Here is a 27397-nt window from a genome sequence, read left to right on the forward strand (position 1 = left end):
GGGGCCAGTGGGCGCGGCCGGCTCCGGTGTCGCTGCAGCTGTCGGCGCGGCGGGCGCGGCGGGGCCGCTATTAATACCGCGGCGGCCGGCGCGGGGCAGCCATGGCCAGCCCGGGGCCCCGGCGCGGCGGGGACGGCGCCCCGGCCAGGTAGGACCGCCCGGGGGCGGGGGCTGCAGGGACCCCCTTCCCCCGCCTGCCGGCGCCTTCTGCCCCGCGGGGTGGGGGGCCTGCGGGGCGGGGGACCGGAGTGGGGAGTCGGGGACCGGCGGGGAGGGCCCGGTGGGCTGGGGGGCCGGCGGGGTGCGGTGCGGCACGGGGCTGAGCCGGCGAAGGGAGATGGGGGTAAGATTGGGGGGGGGGGGGTCCCCGCCCAGGGTCCTGGCACCTCCTTCTCAGCGGCTTTTTAGAATCCCCCCTCTCCTTCCTCGGACCCTGTGAGAATTAACCCTTCCAACCGCCAGGTGCCATTGGGCCGGAGAAGTGACTTGTTTCTGTCAGTCCTCACCCCAAAGACACCGGAGGCAGAGGCCTCCTGCCTTTCTGTGCGGAAGACTCTTGGTGCAAGGTTGGGCACCTGCCAGCTTGGAGCTAGGTCTGTCCAGGCAGCTTGTGCCCCGCTCTCCGGGGCCTGGGAAGGGGGTGCAGGTGCAGGGTCCACTCCCCCAGGCCAGCAGGAGGCCCTGGCGGAGGCGCCCCTGCACCCATCCTCACCGGCAGCTGGTTAGCGGGCAGGGAGGGACCTGTGGCTGAGGAGCCGGGAGGACAGGGGCTGTTTCTGCCCGGGGTCAGACTGTAGTCCCGGACCTCCCAATGCAAACACACACACCCGACACCCCTCGCTGACACCCAGCACAAAGCTGGGCGGTCGCACACATACCCTCACCAGTACTGCCACACACACATGCAGGCACACAGTCAGACACACACCAGCTCATGCCTGCACAGTGTCACCAACGCTTACAGCCACCGCTCAGGGACAGAGCCGGTGCTGCCGGAGTCGCTGGGGACAGGGACGGCCTGGCAGAGGCAGGCTGTCTGGGGCCAAGGAAGCCTGAGGTCAGCGGCCCCGGCTGAACGGGCTCTCTTGCCCCTGGGCCTCCCCTAAATCTAACCCCCCTCCCACCCCCTGTCCTTACAGAGAGGCAGCTGGGTGAGGGCAGCCTCTGGCCGGGCCTGGCACCGCGGTGGGTGACTAAGACAGCACGGTGTATGGTAACAGCAGCACCTGGAAGTCAGGAGGCCCGGGTTCCACTTCCAGATTTGCTGCCCGACCTTGGGCAAGCTTCCTCCTTGGACCTCGGTCGGTTTCTGCCTGCCTTCCTTCCACAGGGCCCCGCCCTGGGACACAGAGAGAATGAGAGCTCACTTGTGCTTAGAAAATGAAGCATCGCAGGGGACAGACACACGGGCTTCTCAGCACAGAGCACTCAGCGCAGAGATGAGCTGCGTACGAAACGCCTTGGGAATGCAAGGCACTTAGGGGTGGTCTGGGAAACACTTCACAGAGATGGACTCTGGCAGGGCTTGAATGGTGAGCAGAGATTTGTTAGGCACGTATGTACAAATACATTCCGAATGCTCTGGGCCAAGCTCTAGAGTACCTGCCCTCATTGTTTCCCCTCTTTAATTTTTCTTTTTTTAAAAATATATTTTATTGCCGAAGCCAGTTTGGCTCAGTGGTAGAGTGTCGGTTTGCAGACTGAGAGGTCCCGGGTTCGATTCCGGTCAGGGGCATGTACCGTGGTTGCGGGCGCATCCCCGGTGGGGGGTGTGTGGGAGGCAGCTGGTCGATGTTTCTCTCTCGTTGACGTTTCTAGCTCTCTATGTCTCTCCCTTCCTCTCTGTAAAAAATCAATAAAATATATTTAAATATATATATATATATATATATATATATATATATATATATATATATTATTGATTTTTTACAGAGAGGAAGGGAGAGGGATAGAGAGCTAGAAACATCGATGAGAGAGAGACATGGATCAGCTGCCTCCTGTACATCTCCTACTGGGGATGTGCCCTCAACCAAGGTACATGCCCTTGACAGGAATCAAACCCGGGACCCCTCAGTCCACAGGCGGAAGCTCTATCCACTGAGCCAAACCGGCTTTGGCTGTTTCCCCTCTTTTAGACCTCAGGCCTATTCTAAGAGCTGAGTGGTCAAGAGGAGGTCTGAATAAAACACACAAGTAAATAAAAAACAAAAACAGCTCTGGCTTTGGAGTGGAGCCTTGAGTGAATTCTTTACTCTGTTTATGCTTTGGCTTCCTCATGTATAAAAGGGAGATAACAGATGAGCATCATATCAATGAGTGTCATGTAACATGTGTAAAATACTGCATGAACACATCTGTCATCCCAGGGCGGAGAACCCCGCAGGAGGGTGACCTCGGGTCTGCCTGCCGGCTGCTGCGGACCAGGGAGGGTTCTGGCTGGGTGAGCAGGTGCATCCTTCCTGTGCTCTGGGACTCTGCCTTTCCAGAACCGTCCTCCAGTCGGGTGGTATACAGAAAGCAGTGTTTTCTCAGCTGGATCCTTTAGCCATTGCGGGCTATGGGCAGCAGGTATACAAGTTAATGCCTGTTCCAGGTTGTCAAGCACTGGGTGGGCTCCTGGGAGTGAGATGAGGCTGCAAGGGTATGTTGCGGCTACATCTTTAAGGGCCTTGGATCTCTGCTAAGCAGATGGTTGTCTATGGGTGAAGATAAAGCAAACATGGCAAGCTGCAGAGCACAGATGAGGAGGAGAAGGCCTGTTGGAAGGCTGGCACGGATTTGCAGTGAGAGATGATGACTTGGCCTAGGGCCCTGGCAGTGGATGGAGAGGGAGTGGGGACTGCAGACTCTCAGAGATAGAAGGGTTAGTTCTCGGTAAGTTGGCTGTATAGGGGAGGGGAGAGGTGATTAAAGATTTCTTGTCTCATCAAGCTGCTGCTGTGTTTCACTGAACTGGAGAATACAGGTGCAGCTAGCTCAATGAGAAGAATAATTTAGGGCAGTTGAGTTTGAGGTGCAAAGTAGCATCTGGTAAAGATATCTAAGAAGCACTTTCTCTCTAGTAAAGTGATGTGCATGGACTAGGTCAGTGGTCGGCAAACCCATTAGTCAACAGTGGCAAACAGCAGCTTGAGAGCCGCATGTAGCTAGCGAGCTGCAGTTTGCCGACCACCGGACTAGGTGACTATTGAGGTCTGGGAACTTCAGGTTTTGGTGCGGGAGCTGGGTTGAAGGCGGCCAGTGATGTTTGGGGCTGATGAAACGATACTTTTATAGTTTCCAGAGGGCCAACATGGGAAAACAGGGAATCCAGGGACTCCTGCCCGGGGTTTTAGAGAGGACAGAGGACAGGATGATTTAGAGTAAAAATAATCTTTATTGGGAACTTGGAATTAAGATATAGAGCTTAAAACCTGGACACAAGTAGGCCTTTTCAAAACAGAGCAATCAAAATCTTTGATATGTGGAACTTTTTACTTATACTTTATGTTTGAAAAAATGTTTCTTGAAAGCTATAGTCAAATTTAGTTTTATAAATGGTATACATCAAATATAAGTTCCTTTGAGTAAAGTACTTAATCATTTTTAAAAAATATTTTTTATTGATTTTTTTTTTTCAGAGAGGAAGGGAGAGGGATAGAGTTAGAAACACCGATGAGAGAGAAACATCAATCAGCTGCCTCCTGCACACCCCCTACTGGGGATGTGCCCACAACCCAGGTACATGCCCTTAATTGGAATCAAACGTGGAACCCTTGAGTCCGCAGGCGGACACACTATCCACTGAACCAAACCAGTTTCAGCAGTACTGAAACTTAATCATTTTTAACCTGTTTCCTGATCTGTAAAATGGGGATAAATGTAACTAACTACCTCGTAGAATCGTTAGGAGGATTAAACAAGTTGACATACATAAAGCATTTAAAACGGCCTGGCACACATAAGACCTCTGTAATAATTATTTCCCTGGTATTGTATATTTTCAAAGAATTGCTTAGAGATCCAAGGTCGGTCAGATGCATTTGAAACAGGAAAGACAAAGCAGCAGGGGAGCATTCCTTGGCGGGAACCGATGGAGCTAGCAGGCAATGGGCAGCTGGGTTACCGGGCTCATTTGTTAGAATCAGGATGTAAGAGCCTTTACAAGCTAGATGCATGATTGGCATCTTACGAGAACAAGAGTTGTGGTTTCACTTGCTGTGAAAAAGTCTTAAGATTTCAGTTCAACTCAGCCTTTGTCAAGAACATGATGGCCAGCCTTATATGCTAAGCCGGAGGACACACTGTGTGTGGAGGAGCCTGTGATCGGCAAACTGCGGCTCTCGAGCCACATGTGGCTCTTTGGCCCTTTGAGTGTGGCTCTTTCACAAAATACCATGGCCTGGGTGAGTTTATTTTGAAGACGTGGCGTTAGAAGAAGTTTAAGTTTAAAAAATGTGGCTCTCAAAAGGAATTTCAATCATTGTACTGTTGATATTTGGCTCTGTTGAGTAATGAGTTTGCTGACCACTGTGCTAAGGGAATCTCACTGCGTCAGTAGTGTCCAGAGCACACCTGGGTATTGCTCCAATACCAACCCCGAAGGACAGTGACAATTTGGAACCTGGTCGGAAAGAAGTGACCCAAACGAGGAAGGCACTGGAAAACTTGGCATGCAGGGAATTGAAAGACAAGTTAGTTGTTGTTAAGTGTTTAGAGAACTTACATGGGAAAGGAGTTAGACTTCTCTGATTCTAGAAAGAAGAATCAAGTCCAGGTAAAAAAAAGTTTTCCTCAATGTTAGAACTTTATGATAGCGAAACAAATAGTGGTGTCTCAGGTGTTATCGTTTCCTGTCCTTAAAGGTATGTAGCAGACTAGACATTGACATCAGGGGTACGTTGTCAGGGGGTCTAAGCACTGGGCTGGGCTGTGTGGGGATAAGTCCGTGGAGGGAAGGGAGCAGACAAGTGCTGAGATGTGAGAACCTGATCTAATTAAGGTCTACGGCCTAATGGCTCCAGCCACGAATCGTCTTGGGATTGTGGCTGCCCTCTCACTTTAAGTAATTTCTTTTGCAGGGAAGCAAGAACTTTTCAAGAGACGGGGCACTCTGAATCCCTGGATGATACTTGGCCTTTGGAGGGGATCTTGAATATAGAGGACCTGCTCTTCCTGGGGGACTCAGGTGACTTCGATGACACACTGTATCTGGAAGAGACTGAGAAGCCTGAGGAGACACTGTATATTGAGGATGACAGGCAGCCCAGTGAGGCCGTGTGTGGGGAGGAAGCTGTGAAGCCGGAGGACACACTGTGTGTGGAGGAGCCTGTGAGGCCGGAGGACACACTGTGTGGGGAGGAGCCTGTGAAGCCGGAGGACACACTGCGTGTGGAGGAGCCTGTGAAGCCGGACACACTGTGTGCGGAGGAGCCTGTGAAGCCGGAGGACACACTGTGTGCGGAGGAGCCTGTGAAGCCGGAGGACACACTGTGTGCGGAGGAGCCTGTGAAGCCGGAGGACACACTGTGTGGGGAGGAGCCTGTGAAGCCGGAGGACTCACTGTGTGCGGAGGAGCCTGTGAAGCCGGAGGAGACAAGCCCAGAGCAGATGGCTTATGGGGGAGAGACGGTCACAAACGAAGAGAAGTCTAACCCCGAGAGCCTTGGAGCCGGGCCTAGTCCCAGCACAGAGGAGAGCCTGAGCATAGAGGACCTAGAATTACTCGAGGGGCGTTTCCAGGAATGTGTCCAGGCTGTGTCCCAGCTGGAGGAGGAGCGGGATCAGCTCATCCACGAGCTTGTGTTGCTCCGGGAGCCAGCTCTCCAGGAGGTGGAACAGGTGCACAGGGACATCCTGGATGCCTACAAACTGCATGCTCAGGCCGAGATGGAGCGGGACGGGCTCCGGGAGGAGATCCAGCTGGTCAAGCAGAAGCTGTTCAAGGTGACCAAGGAATGCGTGGCCTACCAATACCAGCTGGAGTGCCGCCAGCAGGACGTGGCCCAGTTTGCCGACTTCCGGGAAGTGCTGACGGCACGGGCGGCCCAGCTCTCGGAGGAACTGGCCCGGCTCCGGGACGCCTACCAGAAGCAGAAGGAGCAGCTACGGCAACAAATAGAAGCACCTCCAAGCCCGGGGGACGGACAATTCCTGCAGGAGAGCCGGCGGCTCTCAGCCCAGTTCGAGAACCTCATGGCAGAGCGCCGCCAGGGCCTGGAGGAGGAGTACGAGCCGCAGCTGCTGCGGCTCCTGGAGAGGAAGGAGGCGGCTGCCAAGGCCCTGCAGAAAACCCAGGCCGAGGTCCAGCAGATGAAGGAGGCGCTGAGGCCCCTGCAAGCCGAGGCCCAGCAGCTCCACCTGCTAAACAGGAACCTGGAGGACCAGATCACACTTGTGAGGCAGAAGCGCGACGAGGAAGTGCAGCAGTACAGGGTAGGCCCACTGGGCATGAGAGGGATTCCGGTCTCTTGGCTTGGGGAAGGGGAAGGGGAAGGAAAGGAGTCAAATACCTTTTGGGCTGAAGGACACTCACTGTCATACGTAGGAACTTCTCTGAGGCTGAAAATGACTGGCACTCTTAATTTAAACCCTTTTATACCAATTATCTCATTTGATCCTCTTATTGATCCCCCAAATCCTTTATTATTTTTTAAAAATATATATATTTTATTGATTTTTTTTACAGAGAGGAAGGGAGAGGGATAGAGAGTTAGAAGCATCAGCCTGCTGACTGAAAGGTCCCAGGTTCGATTCTGGTCAAGGGCATGTACATTGGTTGCGGGCACATCCCCAGTGGGGGGTGTGCAGGAGGCAGCTGATTGATGTTTCTCTCTATCCCTCTCTCTTCCTCTCTGAAAAAATCAATAAAAAATAAAAATTGTAAGCTCTACCTCTTTCAAATAGTCAACAGGTATTATCTACTTACTATGTGCCAGCGAGTGAACTATGTGCTGACAAGAAATCAGAAATGGGGAGGGGAGGAGTTCCTGCTCTCCAACAGTTTACAGTCTAGGAAGGATGCCAGAAAATGAACATATTACATAAAATCTAAGACACTTGATTTTAAGATGCACTCTGATCTGTTAAAATGTCAAAGCCTTAGAATCAATGAAATACAAGACTTCAATGTGATAAACACTGTAATAGTTATAGGAATAAGGCATGTATTGTTGAAGCATAGAAATTTTATGAAGTTGAAGTTCTTTACATGTAGTGATTCATTTAATTCTTACCTCTCTAAGTTAGGTATAAATTACTGTCATTTGAAAAATGAGAAAACAGGTGAGAAAGAAGTCATTTGTCCAAGGTTATGCATCTAGGACATGATGCATATACTAACCCTGAGCAATCTAGCTCAAGCCCATAGTCAACCACGATGTGTTTGTATAAATGAATTCATAGGGTAGACAAAGGAAAGGCTTTCCAAGCAGAGGGAACAGCCTACACAAAAGCATGAAAGCACAAAGACACGTCATAGGAAGTGAGGGTGGCTGGATCATAAGGAACGTGAGCAGAGTGATGGGGCTGGAGAGGTAGATGGGGATCAGAATGTAAAGGGCTTTATGCGAAAATGTTTCCTCCAAAGCCAGGCCCTTTCCTCAAAATAGAATCTTAGATGAAATGCCAATATGTAAAACAGGCAAAAGTGGAGCTACTGGTAGGTGGCAAGGACACTTCATTTTGGCTTCTTTCTGGGTTTCATGGGAAAGCTTGAAGATCACTAACGAGCCTTAAGAATATGAGCTTGTGCAAATTTGTCTTAGTGGAAACCGACTTGCCTAAGTCCTGGCTCTACCACTTTCTAACTGGGGGGAACTTCGGACAATTAATCCACATGGCTCTGCTCCTTCACATGTAATACACATCAAAGGGCTTTTGCAAGGAATGAACTAGTTAATGTTTGTAATAAATGTTCTGATTTTTTTACTGAGAGGAAGGGATAGTTAGAAACATCGATGAGAAGAGCGTCGGCTTGGGGATTGAAAGGTCCCGGGTTCGATTCCGGTCAAGGGCATGTACCTTGGTTGCAGGCATACCCCCAGTAGGGGGCGTGTAAGAGGCAGCTGATCGATGACTCTCTCTCATCGATGTTTCTAACTCTCTATCTCTCTCCCTTCCTCACTGTACAAAATCAATAAATAATATTTAAAAAAAAAATCGATGAGAAACACTGATCAGCTGCCTCTGCACACCCCCTACTAGGGATGTGCCCACAACCAAGGTACATGCCCTTGACCGGAATTGAACCAGGGACCTTTCAGTCTGCAGGCTGAGGCTCTATCCAGTGAGCCAAATCAGTCAGGGCTCTACTCTTAAAATGGTGGGTGGATTGAAAAAGCCTGAAACAAAACTTTATGAGAGAGAGATGTGGATACATAGGATAAAATGGGTAGGACTTGGTGACTGGCTACAGTGGGTGGGGTGAGAAATATGCTGAGAATATTTTTAACTGGAAATTGGTAGGTTGCTCATGCTGAAACATGGAATATGCTTACTATCTGTAAGTTTCACATCAACAAGCATATGTGCACTCCCAGGAACCTACAATCTGGGAGTTAGACATGAGTTTAAAGATAAATAGCAATACAAAGCAGATGCTGTCTATGTGACAGAAGTAAAGGCATGGAGATCGGAGTTGGTCAGGCTTGAGCAGCACTGCCCAACCCAAGTCTCATGTAAGACACAGATGCCACGTAAAATTTCTAGTGACACTTAAAAAAAAATAGGTTAAATATCTTATGTAACCCAGCATATAAAAACGTAATTTCTACATGTAGTCAAAATCAAATTTTGAGGTATCTCATTTTGTGTCAAGTCTTAGAAATCTTGCACTTACAGACATCTCAATTTGGACGAGCCATATTTCAAGTACTCACTAGCCCCACATGGCTAGCGACTTCCACACGGATAGTGCAAGATAGGGGGAAATGTTCATTTTGAAAGAGTAAAGGAGGTTCTAGTTAGAGGTGGGGGTGAAACTGGAGGGCGTCTAGATTAAAGGAAGCGGGAAGCCTTTGGAAGACTGAGATAGAGCCGTTTTTGAAAGTTAATCTATTGGTGCTACATCAGTTTAAGATGGACACTATCCTAATGCCAGTCATTGCAGCAATATATCCTTCTCTGAGTTTCTTCCTGTTAGAACATTGACGGTACAGACTGCCTTCTCAAGCATGTACTTTTGTGCCTTGTCAAAATAACAGGTTTGCTAGTGGAATTTGGGAAATTAAGGTAGAGGTATGCAAATACTTCCCATCAGCTGACTCACTCAGAGTAAGGCCCCATTTCTGTGGGCCTAAAGCATGACTAAGCACTAAAAAAGGCCTTTTGGTAATGTTTATGTAAACTGAGTTTCAGCCAGAGTATCAACCATTGCAGATTGATGTGCCACAGGTATAGCAAGGATGACTCCGAGAACAAATTATTTAGATACTTCTAATAGCATGCATCCAAACTGGATTCCTATCTTTTTAAAATATATTTTTATTGACTTCAGAGGGGAAATATCAATGACGAGAACGGAGTGGCTGCCTCCTGCACACCCCCTACTGGGGGCTGAGCCTGCAACCCAGGCATGTGCCCTTGATCGAAATTGAACCCGGGGACACTTCAGTCTGCAGCTCTATCTACTGAGCCAAACCAGCTAGGGCTGGATTCCTATCTCACTATTAAAATTTGAGAAGTCCCGCCTCTTTAAAATATGCCTTCAAACTTGAACGCTTTCCCAACTCCCTCACACTTCCTAAGGATCCATGCCAGCTAGGAACAAACACCAGACTGATCTGCTATCTTCCTTACCTCATTCCTCAGGCATTAAATGATTTACAGAATGCACCCTGCCTGTTGGGAAAGTTATCTGAAAGTTCCAGAGGGCCCACAGGGCATAGCATCTTTTTTTCTTTCTTTTTTTAAAGAAATTCTATTATTTTAAAAAATAAGTTATTGATTTCAGACAGGGAAACATCAATGATGACGAAAAATCATTGATTGGCTGCCTCCTGCACGCCCCCTACTGGAGATCAAGCCCACAACCTGGACATGTGCCCCTGACTAGAATCGAACTTGGGACCCTACAGTTCACAGGCCGATGCTTTATCCACGGAGCCAAACCTGCTAGGGCTAGCATCTTTTTCCAACTTAATATTTTTGAACAAACTCAGTCTTAATGGAAACACACTTGCACACAGAGCAAGCAAAAGGTGTATAAAATTCCCAGCTCACCAAGAGGACCAAAATCCTCCCCAACTTCTTAAAATTGTGAAACTAAAAGTCCCTCTGAGTACTACTGTCGCAGGAGTACATTAAGCAAGTTGTGGTTAACGGACAGACTCCTTTCTTCACCATCTGCAAATGGAGTATCACTTTGTCAGACACCTCTTTAATCTGTTTCAACCTTAATACTTCTATGAAGATTAAACAGTGTACAACGAAGTGCTTTGTAAACTGTAACGGCCAATGTAAGATTTTTATTGTTCGGCTCATCAGATATGTTCTTGGCCCCCTTTGCAGGAACAGCTGGAGAAAATGGAAGAACAACAGACACAGTTAAGAAGCGGGGTGCAACTCCAGCAGCAGAAGAACAAAGAGATGGAGCAGCTACGGATCAGCCTTACTGAAGAGCTATCCACTTATAAGTCAGTTTTTGCTGCTTATCCAAATCTCATCCAACACTGGCTGAAGGGGTGAAGGGCGGGGAAGGCAGATGTTGCTCGAGGGAAAATTTCACTCCACAGTGGGAGACAAATGATTGGGGAAATTTTTCATCCACGAACAGATAGAAAATGGCTCTCTCTCTTTTTTCAAGGGCTATGCTACCCAAGAGCCCGGAGCAGGCTAACACTCCCACTTCTCAGGCAGGTGGAATCGAGACACAGTCTCAAGGTGATCCTTGTAGATACAAGAGTGGAGTTTGCATTTTACTTTCTTAACAATACTAATGCCTTAAGAGAACTTAAGTGTGTGTCTAATGACGAATCATGTAGGGATAACAAGTACCTCCAAACTGCTCGGTTCAAGCATTCAGGATTCTTTTGGAATGCTTGTTTCTGATAAGACTAAAAAGATACGCCCTAATGATCACCAGGAATTCTGTAACAGGATAAAACATCTGCATTCTCCCACCTTACCCCACCTGCTATTCAGAAATAGTTTTCTTAGAATAGCAAAAGGTAGTTATGCTGCCTAAATTCAAACTATGACAAAAGAGGCCAAGGCAGCAAAATTAATCTGTACAGAAAAGCCGAAGAGGGTGTTGTTTATAAGCAGAGGAACAGGATTACTGCTCAGTATGTGAAACAAGCAACACACCTATCCATTAATTTCTCTATATACCAGTATGTTCTCACTTTTCACGTTTTAGATCCTCTTGGATAAAGAAACTAAGGATAAAAAAGGTCTCTGTGAAGTACATACTAGTTAGATGCCTATAAATTTTATTCTCAACTTCCTAGCTCATCTTACAGCTTGGATACAGACTCACGAATGGCTACTGTAACTACTGCTTTTCCTAACTCACTAGGATTTTCTTTTACTGTGTTTTTTCCAGGCATAACAGATTACGCTTATTGTTTGGGAGATTACTAGAATTGTGTAATTGAGGAAAATGATCTGCTAAACACCTTTGTGTGGATCAGATTAAAAGTACAATAGGGGAAAAAAGCAATGATTAAAACGATAGAATTTCAGGCACTGTAATGCCTGTGTAAATTTAACCTGGACAGAGAAAAATTTTAGCTAGCCCCTCCAATCACCATCACATAGATTAACATTCATTACTTTGCAAATAAGAATTACCCAAATATGTCACAGGGGAAAGACAACCCTGATCATATGAGCCAGTCTCTCCCCAGAATGACCGGTAACAAAACCTACAATAAATTTAAAAGTTCAGTTATAAACGTTATACTGTATTAGACACAAAATTTGTCCACTTGGGGGGAGGGGAGGCGAGTCCCTCAGCCTGGCCTGCATCCTCTGGCAGGCCAGGATACGGCGGTCGGGCAATCTTAGCGCTGCTGTAGAGGCAAGAGAGGCTCCCGCCACCACCACTGCACTCGCCAGCCATGAGCCCAGGTTCTGGCTGAGCAGCGCTACCCAGTGGGAGAGCACACTGACCATCAGGGGCAGCTCATGTGTTGAGTGTCTGCCCCCTGGTGGTCAGTGCACATCATAGTGACCAGTCATTCTGCAGTTCAGTCTATTTACATATTAGCCTTTTATTATATAGAATTATTTCAAGTCGCAGAAATAATCAACTTATTCTTTTTCTTTCAATCTTACAGGAGCTGTTTAGAAATGTATGGCCGAATCTGTAACCCAGAAACCAAAAAAGCTTCCTAACAAAGGATCACTTAAGTATCTTTTGGACATATTTTTTTCCAAACAGAGAAGAGAGTGCCAGGAACTTGGCAAGCAATTCACCCTGGGGAAGATACAAACACTGGCTGACCTGTTTAAAAAGATTCTAGGCTGGCTGGAGGCAGAACACACCAGCCAGCTCTTAGCTGGATTCTATTTCCCAGGCTGCTGGTAATGACTTCAATGCACGGAGGAACGGGAAAAAGGGCCTCCTGTCCACCAGCAGCGAAGGATGAGTCTATGCACCTTGCAGTCTGTGCAGAATGAAACTTGCCTTACGTTGACCTAAACAAAAACGTTTTTTTTGGAGCACAGGTGGGGTCCAAAGGCAGCCAATTTCCATCATATGGGTTTATAATTTGAATTCTTTTGTGCCATGAATGTTGGACTTTAAATGAATCCTTTTACAAAGTGTACTTTTTATGCTAATGCATAGTTTACTCTTGTGTCAAGATAATTTTCACTATACTCTAGAAGAACTTAAAGTTCCTGAAAAAAAGGAATTCAATCTGAATCTAAAGGTTAAGGATATTCAGATTTCCCTAAAAATCGTGCCTCATGAAAATAATTTTTGGAGTAATCTACTTAAACTGAGTGACTTCAAAGAACAAGGCATTTTATCTGGTTATGGCACTTCTAAGAACAGGCCCCAGTGAAAAACATACTGGGGAGATTCAAGCTCTATGAGAAAAGGTTCCAACACCTTTTCCAAATTTAAATTTTGCCTTAAAATCTTTGCCACACTGCCTTGGACATGCTTGAAAGTCCATGTAGTTCTCTATGGGTAGACTTCAAAAAATGTTATTTTATCAAAGACTAATCTGTACACCTATGATTCAAAGTTTTGTCTTTCACTTTCCCTGGGAAGGAGTGAAACTATTTTCTATAGCTCTGGGTATAATTAACTAGAAGCCCAGTGAATGAAAATTTATTCAATGGAGGTGGGGCGGGTCCCTCAGCCCAGCCTATCCCTTCTCACAGCCCAGGAACCCACCAAGCCACCAGGGTAAGGCGATGCCCCATCATACCTCTGCTGCTGCTACTGCCAACAGTGCCTCGGCCAGCCCTGGGCAGCTGGGGGGCTGAGAGACTGGGGGACTCCAGAGGCAGGCGCCCCAGCGGGGTTAAGGGGACTGGGTGTTGCCATCTTTTTGAGGGAGTCAGTCAATTAGCATATTTCTTCCTTATTGGCTGTGGACACCACCATCTTTGTGACAGTGTGAGGGTCAATTAGCATACCAGTACTCTTTTTATTAGATAGGATTCTGCTCTTGATAGAGACCACAGAAAATAATTGTCATCTAAAGAATTCTTCTAGAAGCCAGAGACTGGTGTTTGATATTATATACTAAATAAAGCCCATCAGCATGGGGTTATGTAGAAAAGCAATTTATTTCATTATAAGCACTTACACAGTTAGTCATAGAGAATAACAGGCCTGTTAGTGAAACAGGTCACCCAAAACAGAGATGGTATCAAACTAGTGGTCAAGGACTAACTCCTAAAAAAAAAAAAAAAAGCAACTCTTATCCAGGATTAATTTAATTTTAAAAACAAATACAAGCTATAGATTCACTCTTCTCAACTTAGCTGGACAGTCTACCTGTAGTATAGTATAACTGTCAGGTAAAAACATACATCTTTACAACTTGGTGGTCCCAAGTTTTTTAAAAAAACCATTTCACAGAAAGGAAAGAAATAATATGAAATCAGCTCAAGAAATACACTAACAAGCAAAAATATATGGAAAACAGGAACACGTACTTCTGACTTAAGAAACTGAGAGGAGACTAGTCTACGTAGGAAATGTGCATCCTGGAAAAGTCAGGTGTGAACACTTTAGAGTAGGAATTTATGACTCGAATCTCCCCTAATTCCTGAATAAAAACACCTTGCAGTACTTACACTTCATGGCTCACACACCTACCTCTCTTGGCTCTATTCCTTATTTACTTCTAGCCTTTACTTGAATGAGCCTGAAAAACGTGGGGATATGGCAGACAGAAAATAACCACACGATATTCCCCTTTCAGTGGCTACTTTAGTTCTTTGATACTAGAAAATTCCTGAAAAAATTTTAAATATAAGTCTGTGGCTTTGCTGAATCAAACCCCTCAGTTAATCTTTAGAAAACCCCTTGGTTTGGGTTAATAGCATTGTTGATGGTACCTATTATAGAGGGATAGCTGAACAAAATCTGTGTCTCAAAACCAGTGTTAAATCACTATCAGGGTTGAGAGGGAAAAAAGGGCAGTCTAAAATTACAAGTGCAGATGAATCTAAGACCCCTGTCCTTCTGGATCCACACTTCCTTCAGGGTCTTCATCATTATAAATATTCTCTGCCTGTCCAAAAACAAGAAAAAGAGAAAAGAGTATTTAGTAAACATGAAGGCAAGTTCTTGAAGTTAAGGTTTCAAAAAAAGATTAGGTCAGGTAAAAGGTTATGGGTCATATAGTCTCTGTTGCAACTATTCAACTCTGCAGTTCTTGGATGACAGCAGCCTAGACAATCTGCAAATGAATGGGTATGTCTGTGCTCCAATAAAAGCAGACAGCTGACCCACCAGCCAACACCCTGGATTAGGACATTCCCACAAAACTAAAGTATGGTTACTGAATGTCTTGATAATCCACCTTCTTGAGTCCTTCAGTCAGACATCATCTTAAAAGCCCTGGCTGGTGTGGCCCAATAGGTTGGGTATCATCCTGTGCACTGAGAAGTGCACCAGAAATTGATTCTGGGTTGACCCTTGGATGCGGGCTCGGTCCCCAGTAGGCAATGGACATTTTTCTCTTTCCCTCACGTCTCCCTCTAAAATCACTGAAAATAAATATAAAAAATAAAGTAAAAACACAAATGTTCACAGACTAATAAATTTTTGATAATAAAACCAGTCACAAAAACAAAAAACCAGTCACATATTGTCATTTTATTTATATTAAATGTTCAGAATAAGCAAATCCATAGAGAAAGGAGATTGGTGGTTGCCTAGTGCTGGGTGGACTGGAGGAAAATGGGGAAGGATGGCTAATGGATATGGGTGGTTATGGGGCTTCTTTTTGGCATTACTGACTGGGCTACTGGTTGCATAATTCTGTATATATACAATAATCACTGAATTATGTTAAAAAAAAAAAAAAAAGGAGAAATGCCACCCCACCAACACTGTATGTTCCAAATCTCAATTTTTATAAATGAAAATTGCTCTTGCATAAAATAACCTCTACTTCTATTTCTTGATGAAACATCTGTATATAAAGGCTTAATGTTAATTACAGACACCGCTTTCATTTAGAAAAAATTTATTCTTAGTTTTGCACCTACTATGCATAAATCACCAGGCTAGGTGCTACAAAGTATGGGATAGATTTGTTTTCGAAGAGCTTGAGTTCTGACTGCAGGGAAATGTATACAACTGTTATGTTTTCTGAAATGAATGTATAATGTCTTTTCCCCTGACATCAATTCTCTAATGCCAACTGGGCATCCAACACGTCACTTCAATCCTGACGTTAACTAATTAGAGGTAGTGCCAGACTCCACAGGTTTAAGTAATGTGACTAAGGGCTCAGTGCCACAAGACTATCCTCCCTTTGGGCACCAGTGATATGAGTGCTATGAGTACCCAGGCTACTTGTTACTTATAAGTAATTCCTTGTAAATAAATTTGCTGGCTACTCAGGTTTGATAATATGCTGGAATGACTTCATTAAATTCAGGTGAGTGCTTTATTTACTATTAGAGGCCCGGTGCACTGATTTGTGCACCAGTGGATGCCTGAGCCTGGCCTGCACCCTCTTGCAATCCAGGACTCCTTGGAGGATGTCAGACTGCTGGTTTTGGCCTGATCCCAGCAGACCAGGCCGAGGGACCCCACCAGTGCATGAATCCGTGCATCATGCACTGGGCCTCTAATATGCATATAAGATCTTTGGTTAATCTCTTCCCTCTGAAATTCATCATTCTGTTCCATGTTTCCATGCCTGTGTGTTGAGCATCTGCCCCTGGTGGTCAGTGCACATCATAGCTACTGAACTGTCAGACACTTAGCATATTAGGCTTTTATATATATATATAGATTACTGGTTTACTGTAAAGGCTGGAACTCAGAACAAATGGAAGAAAAGCATAGGGCAAGGTGAGGAGGGAGGACAGAGTTTCCATGTCATCTCTGGGTGGAATCATATGTTCATCAATCTGGAAGTTCATCAGATCATGAGCTTTTTATAGGTTTTTCCAAGACTTTTTATAGAGCTCAATCCCATATCTGCAGGTTAGTAGAACTGAAAGGTCTAACTAATCAAGTGTTTGGTCTAAACTAAAGTGTGTCCCAAAGGGACTCCTTATAAATAGCAATAGACTCCTTTGTAATAATTATGCCTGGTATCAGATAGGTACTATAGTTAGGTATTGCATGTTCTAAAAATTCTTGTGGCATACTGGTTGAAAATCACCGTCTTAAGTTATATAAATGTCTAATCAGTGTGTTGTATACCTAAAACTAATACAATGTTATGTCAACTATAATTGAAAATTTTTTAAATTATTTTTTAAAAATAGCAAGAGACTCTTACCAATCAGGAAATGCTAAGGGTTTTAGGCACTTTGTAACAGAAACTAGAACAGAGACCAAATATTTTTCATACCACAATTTTTCTTCTTCTTTATTAACCACAATTCCTTTTTTTTCTATCTTTTTTTTTTTTTAAAATATATTTTATTGATTTTGTACAGAGAGGAAGGGAGAGAGACAGAGAGTTAGAAACATCGATGAGAGAGAGTCATCGATCAGCTGCCTCTTGCACAACCCCCACTGGGGATATGCCCGCAACCAAGGTACATGTCCTTGACCGGGACCCCTCAGTCCCCAAGCCGACGACGCTCTATCCACTGAGCCAAACCGGTCTCGGCTATAACCACAATTCTTACACACACACACACACACACACACACACACACACGGAGTAAAGTAACAACCTGGCCTGGAAATGATGGCCTTAAAAGGTTATGGAGTTCAATATCCTACAACATTCCCATGGCAACTACTAAAATACCTTTAATTGAGAGATTATTGAAGGCAGCCCATTTCATCATCTTGTTAGAACTCAAATTTTTATATTAATTTTCTGTGGGTGAAGTGGATTTTCTGTTTACACATGTAAACATCCTTGAAGTATACAAAGAAATCAACAACTATCTAAATGTACCAACCATATTCTGGCAAATAGCTTCTAAATAAATACCTACAAGTATTTAAACAGAAGTCAAGATATACATAATTTAAAAACGAGGGATTCCACCATGCTGTTCTGCAACCTGCCTTTTTCTCTACTTATTAGCACTGTCATGAGTATTTTACAAAGCTAAGCATACTTCCTTAATATATCGTTTGTTAATCTCATAGGCCACAAACACTCTCATCAATAGTGTGATTCTGTAGGAAAGGTTTATATTTTTTAATATAGTTTTTAAAACTATGTTTTATTGATTTGAGAGAGAGGGGGAGAGGGAGAGATAAAAACAGAAACATCAATGCATATGCCCTGACGGGGAATCGAACCAGCAACCTCTTGGTGCAAGGCCTAACGCTAAGCCACTGATCCACACCGGCCAAACTGTAGAAAAGTTTTAAAACATTTTCTTCATGCTGAGCCAAAAACTTTCCCCTGGAGTTTAATCTTGGCTCTAGATCTATCCTGAGAAACCAAAAGTTTCTTTGGAATTCTTTTCATTTATCAGGGTATCATCACTGCAAAGCCATACAACTCTTTTGTTTTTTAAATTGTAGTAAAATAAACACAATAATAAAATTTACCATACTATCACTATCACCCATCTCTAGAATATATGTTTTATTACATTCCTATATATTAGAGATTATAGTTTTCCCCACTAAATTTCTTTCTTTTTATTTATTTTTTAAAATATATTTTATTGATTTTTTTACAGAGAGGAAGAGAGAGGGATAGAGAGTTAGAAACATCGATGAGAAAGAATCATCGATCAGCCGCCTCCTGCACATCCCCCACTGGGGATGTGCCCGAAACCAAGGTACATGCCCTTGACCGGAATCGAACCCGGGACCCTTCAGTCCGCAGGCCGACGCTCTATCCACTGAGCCAAACCGGTTCCGGCAAAATTTCAAGCATTCTAAAAATGACATTGTGGTAGAAACTGTGCAGTATTGTTCACAGATCATTTCAAGGGAATAACCATTCCTAGATATTCAATTGCTAGCCAAAGAGAGAAACAAGAGGCAAGCCAACAAATAGGAGGTTACTTCAATAGTCCAGCAAGTGGTAATGAGAATCTGAGCAAAAACCTAGGCTGTGGAATAGACAGGAAAGTTGGGAATGGATGTATTTGTAAGGTGAGTACAGATGTGAAAAACATTGCAGAGATACACAACATAAAGTCTGGTGAGTGAATTAACCTAAAGGTGAATAAATAGTGGAGGAGAACTTCAATTTTCAAATGTGGTGAAATGGGGAGATACTAAAGCCATAAGGAAAACAGTCACGTCAGAAGGAAAGGGGAGTAGAGAGAATGGGGAAAGAAGCAAATTTCAGTTTAGTTGAGTCTGAGATACTAGTGGGATAACGAGATGAAGATAAAGAGCAGGTAGTTGAAAATGATATCATGTACGGACAAGCACTAAAATCACACTAAAGAGCACACTGAACAGAAATGCCAGTTATATTCATTAAGTATATAAATATATGACGTGACAGTACACCTCTTTTATTTAACTTCCCCAATATGACTAAATATAATACTCACCATCTGCCACACTTGCATGATATTGTCTTCTGACACAGAACAGATCACCCATGGTTCATTGGGATTCCAAGAGAAATCAGATATCTTAGCAGTGTGACCACCATGAATAAACTGCAGAAGGGAGGAAAACAAGATATAAAAAGCAGATAGAGGATATTAAATTACAGATTATTTCAATTGCTCAGTGTTTGTACATACCAACAACTCTGGTGGCCCATCTTCTGCATCTTCAGGGGATTGTTCCTCTCCAATTTTACTAGCACAGAAAGATTTTCAAAAGTTAACAAATCTTTCCTGAGTATCTAATTTTGGAAAGTGTAAATAAAAGGAAATAATTCCACAAAAAAGTAACTAATACAAGACTTACCTTAAGTCCCAGACATTCAGTCTGCGGTCAGTACCACTGGAAGCCAAAATAGTCTCGTTGTGAGGTGACCACTGAACCTACAGAGAATGAAGGAAACAGAAGTTTTCAAATACAAAACTGAGTGGAAAGCACCTAAAATTATAATTAAGAATTTACATTTTTATAAATAAAAAGAATTCAAAGTACTTTAAGAAAATTGATTTATAGAGAAAGAGAGAGGAAGAGGTGAAGGGAGGGGGGTAGAGGAAGAAAAGATAGGGGAGAGACAGAGAGATTTGATGTTCCACTTAATTATGCATTCACTGGTTCCTTTTTGTATATGCCTTGACTGGAGATCAAACTTGCAACCGTGTCGTACTGGGATGATGCTCTCACCAACTGAAAACTACCTTGCCAGGGCCTCCAAGTATTTTAGACATAAAGTTAAAACTGACAGACAAGATCATTTCTGGTATGAAAATAACCCATTAGACCTAGGATATCAGCTTTTATTCTATTTGATCTTATATTTTTGAAGACCATTTTATTTATTCTGGCCTCTAGCCAAATGCAATCAAATTCTGACCTAAGAACTATAGTACAGATCACACACACTATTTTCTAAGTACTTATTATGAATTCAGTGTTGTAAGATTAAAAATGACTCATTACAATTATTTTATTAAAATAAAGTTAGCTACTGCATAGAAACTCACATAATTGTGAAAACTGTTTGGTAAGCCCTAGCTGGTTTGGCTCAGTGAATAGAGTGAAGGGTCCCAGGTTCCATTCTGGTCAAGGGCACATATCTTGGTTACGGGTTCTGGCCCTGGTTAGGGTGTATTCAGGAGGCAACCAACTGATGTGTTTACCCTGATGTTTCTTTCTGATTCTCCCTCAACCTCCAACTCTCAAAAATCAATGGAAAAATATCCTCAGGTAAGGATTAAAAAAATGAAACAAAATTATCTATCTATCTATCTAAAAGGCTATTATGCAAATTGTCCCCTCGGGAGTTTGACCGAGTTCAATTGCTTGCTATGATGTGTGCCAACCACCAGGGGCCAGTGCGGAATGAAGAAAGGTCCCAGCAGGCAGCAGGGAGGCCACAATTGGCCCTGATCACCAGCCAGTCTAGGAACCCTACCAGTGCAACCAGGGATCAAACCTGCAACCGAGGTATGTGACCTTGGGCAGGGATCAAACCAGCGATCCTTTGCTTGGGGGGCCAACGCTGTAACAACTGAGCCAAACCGTCAGGGCAGCTTTAGCTTCTCTTACCTGGAATATTTCATCCTTATGTGATTCAAAGGAATGCAACTTAAGTTTCAGATTTCTCAGATCCCACAAGGCAACAGTCTGTGTAAAGAATGGAAAGAAAGGGTAATCAATTTTTTTATATGAGAAAAAAACAAAACCCTAAGGTAAAAAAATCTCTGCATTCAAAAGAAGCCAGAGAAATTCACCCTTTTAAAATAAACCAAACTAACCTTATCAGCTGATCCTGTGGCAAGAATGAATTCACTATAAGGATTGAAAGAAAGGCAGTTCACTTCAGCAGTGTGAGCATCAACCGAGTGGCTTGGTTTGGAAGTGTTGTTTGAACGAGTATCCCAGCTTTAGTACAAAAAACAACAACAAAACAGGGGGAAAATGTTGAAATGGGCAACTAAATATAAAACTCACATAATTTATGAAGAAAAAATTAAAAAATGGGTTCTACTCACATCATAAGTTTCTGATCATCGGCAACGGACCCGAACAGAGACTCGTGGAGCAGATGCCAGGAAACATCTTCTACCACGGCTGTGTGCCCTGTAAAGATGGTCTTCGCATCCACGACTTTCCCTTCCTTTGGAACAGCACTGATGTCCCACAGGCAGATGGTCTTAAATGCAAAATTAACTATTATAAAACAGGAAGATTCTCTCTCCCCCACATACCCCAGAAAAGAAACTGGTAACAAGCCCAGATTGGTTCAAAATGGAAAGGATACGTACATGGTCATCTGAAGCACTAAGTAGATGCCCACTCAGATTTGGGTTCCAAGAAAGCCCATAGCCTTCCTTCTGATGTCCACGGAGACGCAAGTCTGGGTTGCACTCGCCAGAAGGATCTGCAGAGTAAGACACATCAAGATTATCCATTTCACTGTCTCTATGGATCTACTGAGCATAATGAAATTTTTATCAAGAGGTCTAAAGCTCCTGCCCAGCCAGCTTGGCTCAGTGGTTGAGCATCAATCTATGAACCAGCAGTTCACAGTTCGATCCCCAGGCAGAGCACATGCCTAGGGTGCCAGCTTGATCCCCCGTGTGGGCAGTGCAGGAGGCAGACCATCAGATTCTCTCTCATCACTAATGTTTCTCTCTCTCTCTCCCTGTCCCTTCCCCTCTGAAATCAATAATATATATGTATTTAAAAAAACCTCTAAAGCTCTTAAAATTATAAGCAATACAAACTCATATGACCAAATATACAATGCTTAAGCTGCACCATCATTGTTCTATGTAAAGAAGTGTTTTTTTTTTACTTAAAGTTGAAGAATATCCACACATATCATTATAAACGACAAGGTATTAAGTTATGCAAGGAATAACAAAAGCAACTAAAAAACTGAGTGGAGCAGTGTATTCCACAGTGACTCATTTGGATTTGAATCGAAGAGAGCAGGTACCTGGCTTAGAAGGATGTTTTGTGTAGTCAAAAACAAGAACATCACTGGATGGAGTCTTGGTTGCAATGATGCATGGGTTCTGTGGCATATAACGTGCCCTGTTTACTTCTCCTTCATGGTTGATCTTGATTTCTATTTCAATTTTTCCACTAACAGAGCCAAAACCTCCAAATTCTGTAAATAAGAAATTAATTGCAAATGAAGACAAAACAAGAGGTACTCTCTATATAACATTCAAAGCATTACACAGACAAGGCTTTTTATCAGCAACTTGGGATGATACTCCAAGTAATTTAGACATTTGTTAGCACCATAAAGTGCTTTCACATCCTTTATTTTGATTACCACAACCCTACAGAGTAGATGGTTATTATCTACAAAAATTTTACACAGATGGGTGACATGACTATGGCAGAACATAAACTCAATTCCTATTTTTCTGATTCTGAGCCTAGTACACTTTCAGCTCTTGTAGTTATGTACCTAATAAGAGTATATATTACTATCTAAAATTAAGAAACAGCCTGGCCGTTATGGCTCAGTGGTCGAGTAACAACTTATGAAATTGGAGGTTATGGTTTGATTCCCAATCAGGGTACATGCCTGGGTTACAGATCTATCCCCAGTAGGAGGCAGGAGGCAGCTGATCAGTGTCTCACTCATCATTGATGTTTCTATCTCTCTCTCTCCCTGCCTCCCTGAAATAAATTAAAAAAAAAAAAAAAAAAAAAAAAATATATATATATATATATATAGAGAGAGAGAGAGAGAGAGAGAGCCAAAACCAATTTGGCGCTCGCTCTCTCTCTCTCTCTCTCTCTCTCTCTCTATATATATATACACAATATATATATATATATATATATATATATATATATATATATATATACACACACACACACACACACACACACACACAATATATATATATAAAGCCAAAACCAATTTGGCTCAGTGGATAGAGGGTCGGTCTGCGGACTGAAAGATCCCAGGTTCAATTCTGGTCAAGGGCATGTACCTTGGTTGCGGGCACATCCCCGTAGGGGGTGTGCAGGAGGCAGCCGGTTAATGTTTCTCTCTCATCGATGTTTCTAGCTCTCTATCCCTCTCCCTTTCTCTCTGTGGAAAATCAATAAAATATATTAAAAAAATAAAAAATTAAATTAAGGAACACTATGGACTCCACTTCAAAAGTAGATTCTCAATAAGCAGTTTTCAAATCTCATTTAAAGTACCAAAAGAGTGTGCTGAGTAAACAAAACCCAAGTTACTATTTTAATGAATATGAGTACACAATGTGCTTGGTACTAAAGAGTCCCTCTTATACTATTTTTAAAGCTCCAGTTTGGGGTAATCTTTCTGAAATATCACACCGTATCTTCTTCCTACAGTTTCTCTTAGTCCGGTGAGGAAAAACAGAGCCACAAGAGCTCTTTCATTTTTCCAATCCCCCACTTATACTTGGCAACCGCAGTCCCTGGTTGAAATAAACCAGGTAGGCAAGGACTAGACAAAAGCATTTTTAAAATTCATATTTGACTATTGCATGCCCTTAGAATTCTCCAAGTACCATTATAAAATGTAAAACACAACATTATTTTGATTATGTAAATCTTGGCAAACATAATATAAACAAAAGCAGTCAATGATTAGTCAAAAGAATTATACAAGACAGAATGATAAGGTACCTAAGTAAGAGTCACACCTTGACTCTGCTGCTTACTAGCTTGGTGTTTTGCGGAAGGCCTTCCATTTGTAAGCCCCAAATATCTTATCCAAAAAGCAAGTTCTGGGAGTGAATGAAAATGCTATCAACAGCACTATTAAACAAGTATTATACTTTAAAGGATAAAAATCTTTCCAAAAAGCGAAGACACAGATGAGCAATATAGCTAGCAGATTAGGTAACTTTCAACTTTAAAATAACTTTTACAAGTTGAAAACCAAAATTTTCAAAGAAGTTAAAAACCTAAAAACAGAAGAGAAAAACCCACATTAAACAAGTTTTTTAAAAGACTGTAGATCATGGAGCACCTACAATTTAAAAAAGAAGGCACATGATGCATGATTTCAAGGAACTTTTCGTCCAAACATGGGAACAAAGCCCTAGCTGGATAGAGCAGCAGTTGCCAACTAACTGGTGGTCCACAGACCATTGGTGGTCTGTGCGGTCCAAAGGCGGCAATCCCAGGATTAAGGAAATCTTCGAAACAGCGGTTACCAACCGGTGGTCTGTGGACCACTGGTGGTCCGCAAGGTTCGAAAGGTTGGTGACCACTGGGATAGAGCGCCAGTTTGCGGACCAAAGGGTCTTGGGTTTGATCCCAGTTAAGGGCACAGAACTTGGTTGCAGGCTCCTTCCTGGCCCGGGCCCTGGTCAAGAAGCAACCATTCAAATGTGTTTCTCTCACACCAATGTTTCCCTCTGTCTTTCCCTCTCTCTTCCACTCTCTCTAAAAATAAATGGAAAAATATTCTCAGGTGAGGATTAGTAACATGCACATACACACAAAACAAACAAACATGGGGACATAATTACAGATGAAAAGAGCTCAACAGTCAGAAAAGAGATACCAGTAACAAGGGAAGAGCAATAACAGGCATGGAGCCCACAGAGCAGTAAGCAAGCATTACAAAATATGGGTTATTTCAGTACTGGGCATATACACTAAACAGAGGGCTTCCCTAACTGTAAGAAACCAGCAGAGGCCTAGCTGTCTGACTCAGTGGTTAGAGCGTCGCCCTCAGAGTGAGGGTCACGGGTTCGATTTAAGACGAGGGCATGTACCTGGGTCGTAAGCTCGATCCTCAGTCCTGATTGGGGACCATGCCTAAGGCAACCAACTGATGTGTCTCTCCCTCCCTTCCACTTTAAAAAAATATATATTTTACTGATTTTTTACAGAGAGGAAGGAAGAGGGACAGAGTCAGAAATATTGATGGAGCCGAAACCGGTTTGTGGTAGAGCGTCGGTCTGTGGACTGAAAGGTCCCGGGTTCAATTCCGGTCAGGGGCATGTACCTTGGTTGCGGGCACATCCCCGGTAGGGGGTGCGCAAGAGGCAACTGGTCGATGTTTCTCTCTCATCGATGTTTCTAGCTCTCTATCTCTCTCCCTTCCTCTCTGTAAAAAATCAATAAAATAAAAAATAAAAATAAAAAAAAGAAATATTGATGGATGAGAGAGAAACATCAATCAGCTGCCTCCTGCACACCTCCTACTGGGGATATGCCCGCAACCAAGGTACAAGGCTGACGCTCTATCCACTGAGCCAAACCGGTTAGGGCTCCATTCCACTTTTTAAAAAATCAATGAAAAAAAAAAAAAAAATAACAACAAGAACAACAAAATCAGCATAGATAATTGAGGTTTTATAAAGATGAGGAATTATCAAAAAATAATTAGAATATGTGGAATATACCGAACAAAATAAACTGATGAACAAAATAGATCCAGAAACAGAAGTACAGAACAGACTGTGGAATCTCAAAGGGAAGGCAGGGGAAGGAGATTGGGTGGGTAGAGATCAACGAAAGAAGTTGTATGAACATATGCCTAACCGATGGATACAAAAAATAGGAGGGAAAGGCCTGGGGTGAGGGCGTGCTACAATGGGTCAATGGGGGGGGGGATTTTCAACAATAAAGATAAAATAATAATAATAATTTCTACAAGTTGAAGCTGATCTGTCAAAGGCCGAACTTGAAGTAGAAAAGACTATGGTCCTAATGTAGTCATGGGTCACTTAACTGGGAAACATTCTAATAAATGTGTTAACTTCATCATTGTGTGATCATCATAGAGTGCACTTACACAACCCTAGAATATCTAGCTCACTACACACCTAGGCTAGTTATATGGTAGCCTACTGCTCCTAGGCTACAAACCTGTACGTATAGCATGTCACTGTACTGAACACTGCAGACAACTGTAACACAATAGTAAGAACTTGTGTATCTAAACATAGAAAAGATATGGTAAAAATACAGTATAAAGGATAAAGAATGGTAGACCCAAATGAGATATTTGCGGGACTGTAGTTGGTCTGTGTGAGCTGGTGAGTGAATGCCTAGTATACTACTGTACACTACCACAGACTTTATAACACTGTCCCACAAGATCTCCCTCTGCTGTCTTGAGAAGGTCAGAAATAGAACATCAAAGCTGTCAATGCTGCTCTGTGAACAGGGATGTGGGCTGGATTGGAAATACAGAGGAGAAACTGGCTAGGTAAAGTGTAGACTGTAGAGAGCACAGGGACATTCTTTTAATTCTTATCAGTTGGGCCCGAGGGCACTGGCAGAATCCTGTTTTCAGTTCTGATTTCTTAATCCAGGAATGAGGAACAAATAGGACCTTGACTCACCAAGGTCTTGATATGCTAAATCTTGTATCAAAAAATGAGGATCTTCCCCAGATTCTGATGAATATGATCTGGGCACACCCGAAACTCCTTTCGACCTTAAACTCCCCTTTGGAAGCCAATAAATATGCTGGGTTATCTGTGGTGAGTGTGACTGTCTCTCCACCTAGCTCCCAGCTTTATGAGTCTATTTCTGCCTCTTGTCTCTTTCTCTAATTTCTTAATCCCCAGCTCCTCCCCTCAGGAACCTTTTTTCTGTGCGGGACGCGGAAAAAGGAGAAACACCACAGTAGATGACCATTAACAGTGACTGTCAGGAGGCCTAAAGATTAGCAGGAATAAAAAAATCAAGATGGAGAGAGAAAAAAACACTGAGGATTGTCTTAGCAATGTGGTTTTGGCTCTTGCATAAACAGTGGTTAGATTAAGGAACTTTGTGGTACTCATAAAAAGAAAAAGTGGTTAATATGGAGAGAGTGCAGAAGTACAGATACATTTTATTAATCTTCACTTGAGGATATGTTTCTTTTTTAAAAATATATTTTTATTGATTTCAGAAAGGAAAGGAGAGGGAGAGACATCAATGATAAGAGAGAATCATTGATTGGCTGCCTCCACCACGCCCTACACACCTGATTGGGTATTGAGTTGCAACCCAGGCCTGTGCCCTTGACCAGAATCAAATCCTAGATTCTTCAATCCGCAGGCCCATACTCTTTTCACTAAGCCACACCAGATATGATTCTATTGATTTTTAAAGGAGAGAGAAAGATAGGAGAGAAGGGAGAAAAGGAAGGGGGAGAGAGACAAATACAGAGACACTTACAGAGACAGAGACATTGATATAAGAGAGAAAAACCCATCAGTTGTCTCCCGTACATGCCCTGACCCG

At 43.3% G+C, this 27397-nt stretch overlaps 2 protein-coding genes and 1 long non-coding RNA gene across 6 annotated transcripts in view; 1 reads left to right on the forward strand and 2 right to left on the reverse strand.

The window, feature by feature from the left end:
• Positions 1-13899, forward strand: SYNC (syncoilin, intermediate filament protein). 2 transcript variants are annotated; one of them, XM_084873081.1, is made up of 5 exons: positions 1-148; positions 5061-6414; positions 10489-10613; positions 10784-10860; positions 12261-13899. In XM_084873081.1, exons 1-5 carry the CDS (start codon positions 102-104, stop codon positions 12269-12271), a joined length of 1614 nt encoding a protein of 537 aa, XP_084729207.1. In that variant the 5' UTR covers positions 1-101; the 3' UTR covers positions 12272-13899. The 2 variants fall into 2 exon arrangements, with proteins under 2 accessions (XP_084729207.1, XP_084729208.1); XM_084873082.1 differs by lacking the exon at positions 10784-10860 and having other exon boundaries at positions 2-148.
• The window catches only part of RBBP4 (RB binding protein 4, chromatin remodeling factor), a 25468-nt gene continuing 11780 nt past the window's right edge, over positions 13710-27397 (reverse strand). For 2 of the 3 annotated variants that reach the window (XM_084873106.1, XM_084873107.1), the window contains exons 4-12: positions 22143-22316; positions 21466-21581; positions 21193-21353; positions 20956-21082; positions 20747-20824; positions 19487-19563; positions 19318-19375; positions 19120-19230; positions 13710-14681 (exon numbers count right to left, since the gene is read on the reverse strand). In XM_084873106.1, the coding sequence (XP_084729232.1) occupies positions 14616-14681; positions 19120-19230; positions 19318-19375; positions 19487-19563; positions 20747-20824; positions 20956-21082; positions 21193-21353; positions 21466-21581; positions 22143-22316 (968 nt within the window). In that variant the 3' untranslated portion in view covers positions 13710-14615. Of the gene's footprint in view, positions 14682-19119; positions 19231-19317; positions 19376-19486; positions 19564-20612; positions 20634-20671; positions 20825-20955; positions 21083-21192; positions 21354-21465; positions 21582-22142; positions 22317-27397 lie in introns of those variants that run through there. The other variant, XM_084873108.1, reaches the window with a different exon arrangement.
• Positions 16419-19103, reverse strand: LOC311617729. The gene is made up of 2 exons (XR_014794166.1): positions 17285-19103; positions 16419-17019 (listed from the first exon to the last, which is right to left on the reverse strand). It is a non-coding gene; the product is annotated as an uncharacterized lncRNA (long non-coding RNA).

Source organism: Pipistrellus hanaki (assembly GCF_964339955.1).
Source record: "Pipistrellus hanaki genome assembly, chromosome: 2".
In the NCBI taxonomy this organism is placed as follows: domain Eukaryota; kingdom Metazoa; phylum Chordata; class Mammalia; order Chiroptera; family Vespertilionidae; genus Pipistrellus; species Pipistrellus hanaki.

Bases quoted from the DNA above. Each gene is read 5' to 3' on its own strand.
- SYNC (XM_084873081.1), top strand. From the start codon at position 102: ATGGCCAGCCCGGGGCCCCGGCGCGGCGGGGACGGCGCCCCGGCCAG. The intron at 149-5,060 runs GTAGGACCGCCC...TTTCTTTTGCAG, and splicing joins GGGGACGGCGCCCCGGCCAG to GGAAGCAAGAACTTTTCAAG. The intron at 6,415-10,488 runs GTAGGCCCACTG...CCCCCTTTGCAG, and splicing joins AGGAAGTGCAGCAGTACAGG to GAACAGCTGGAGAAAATGGA.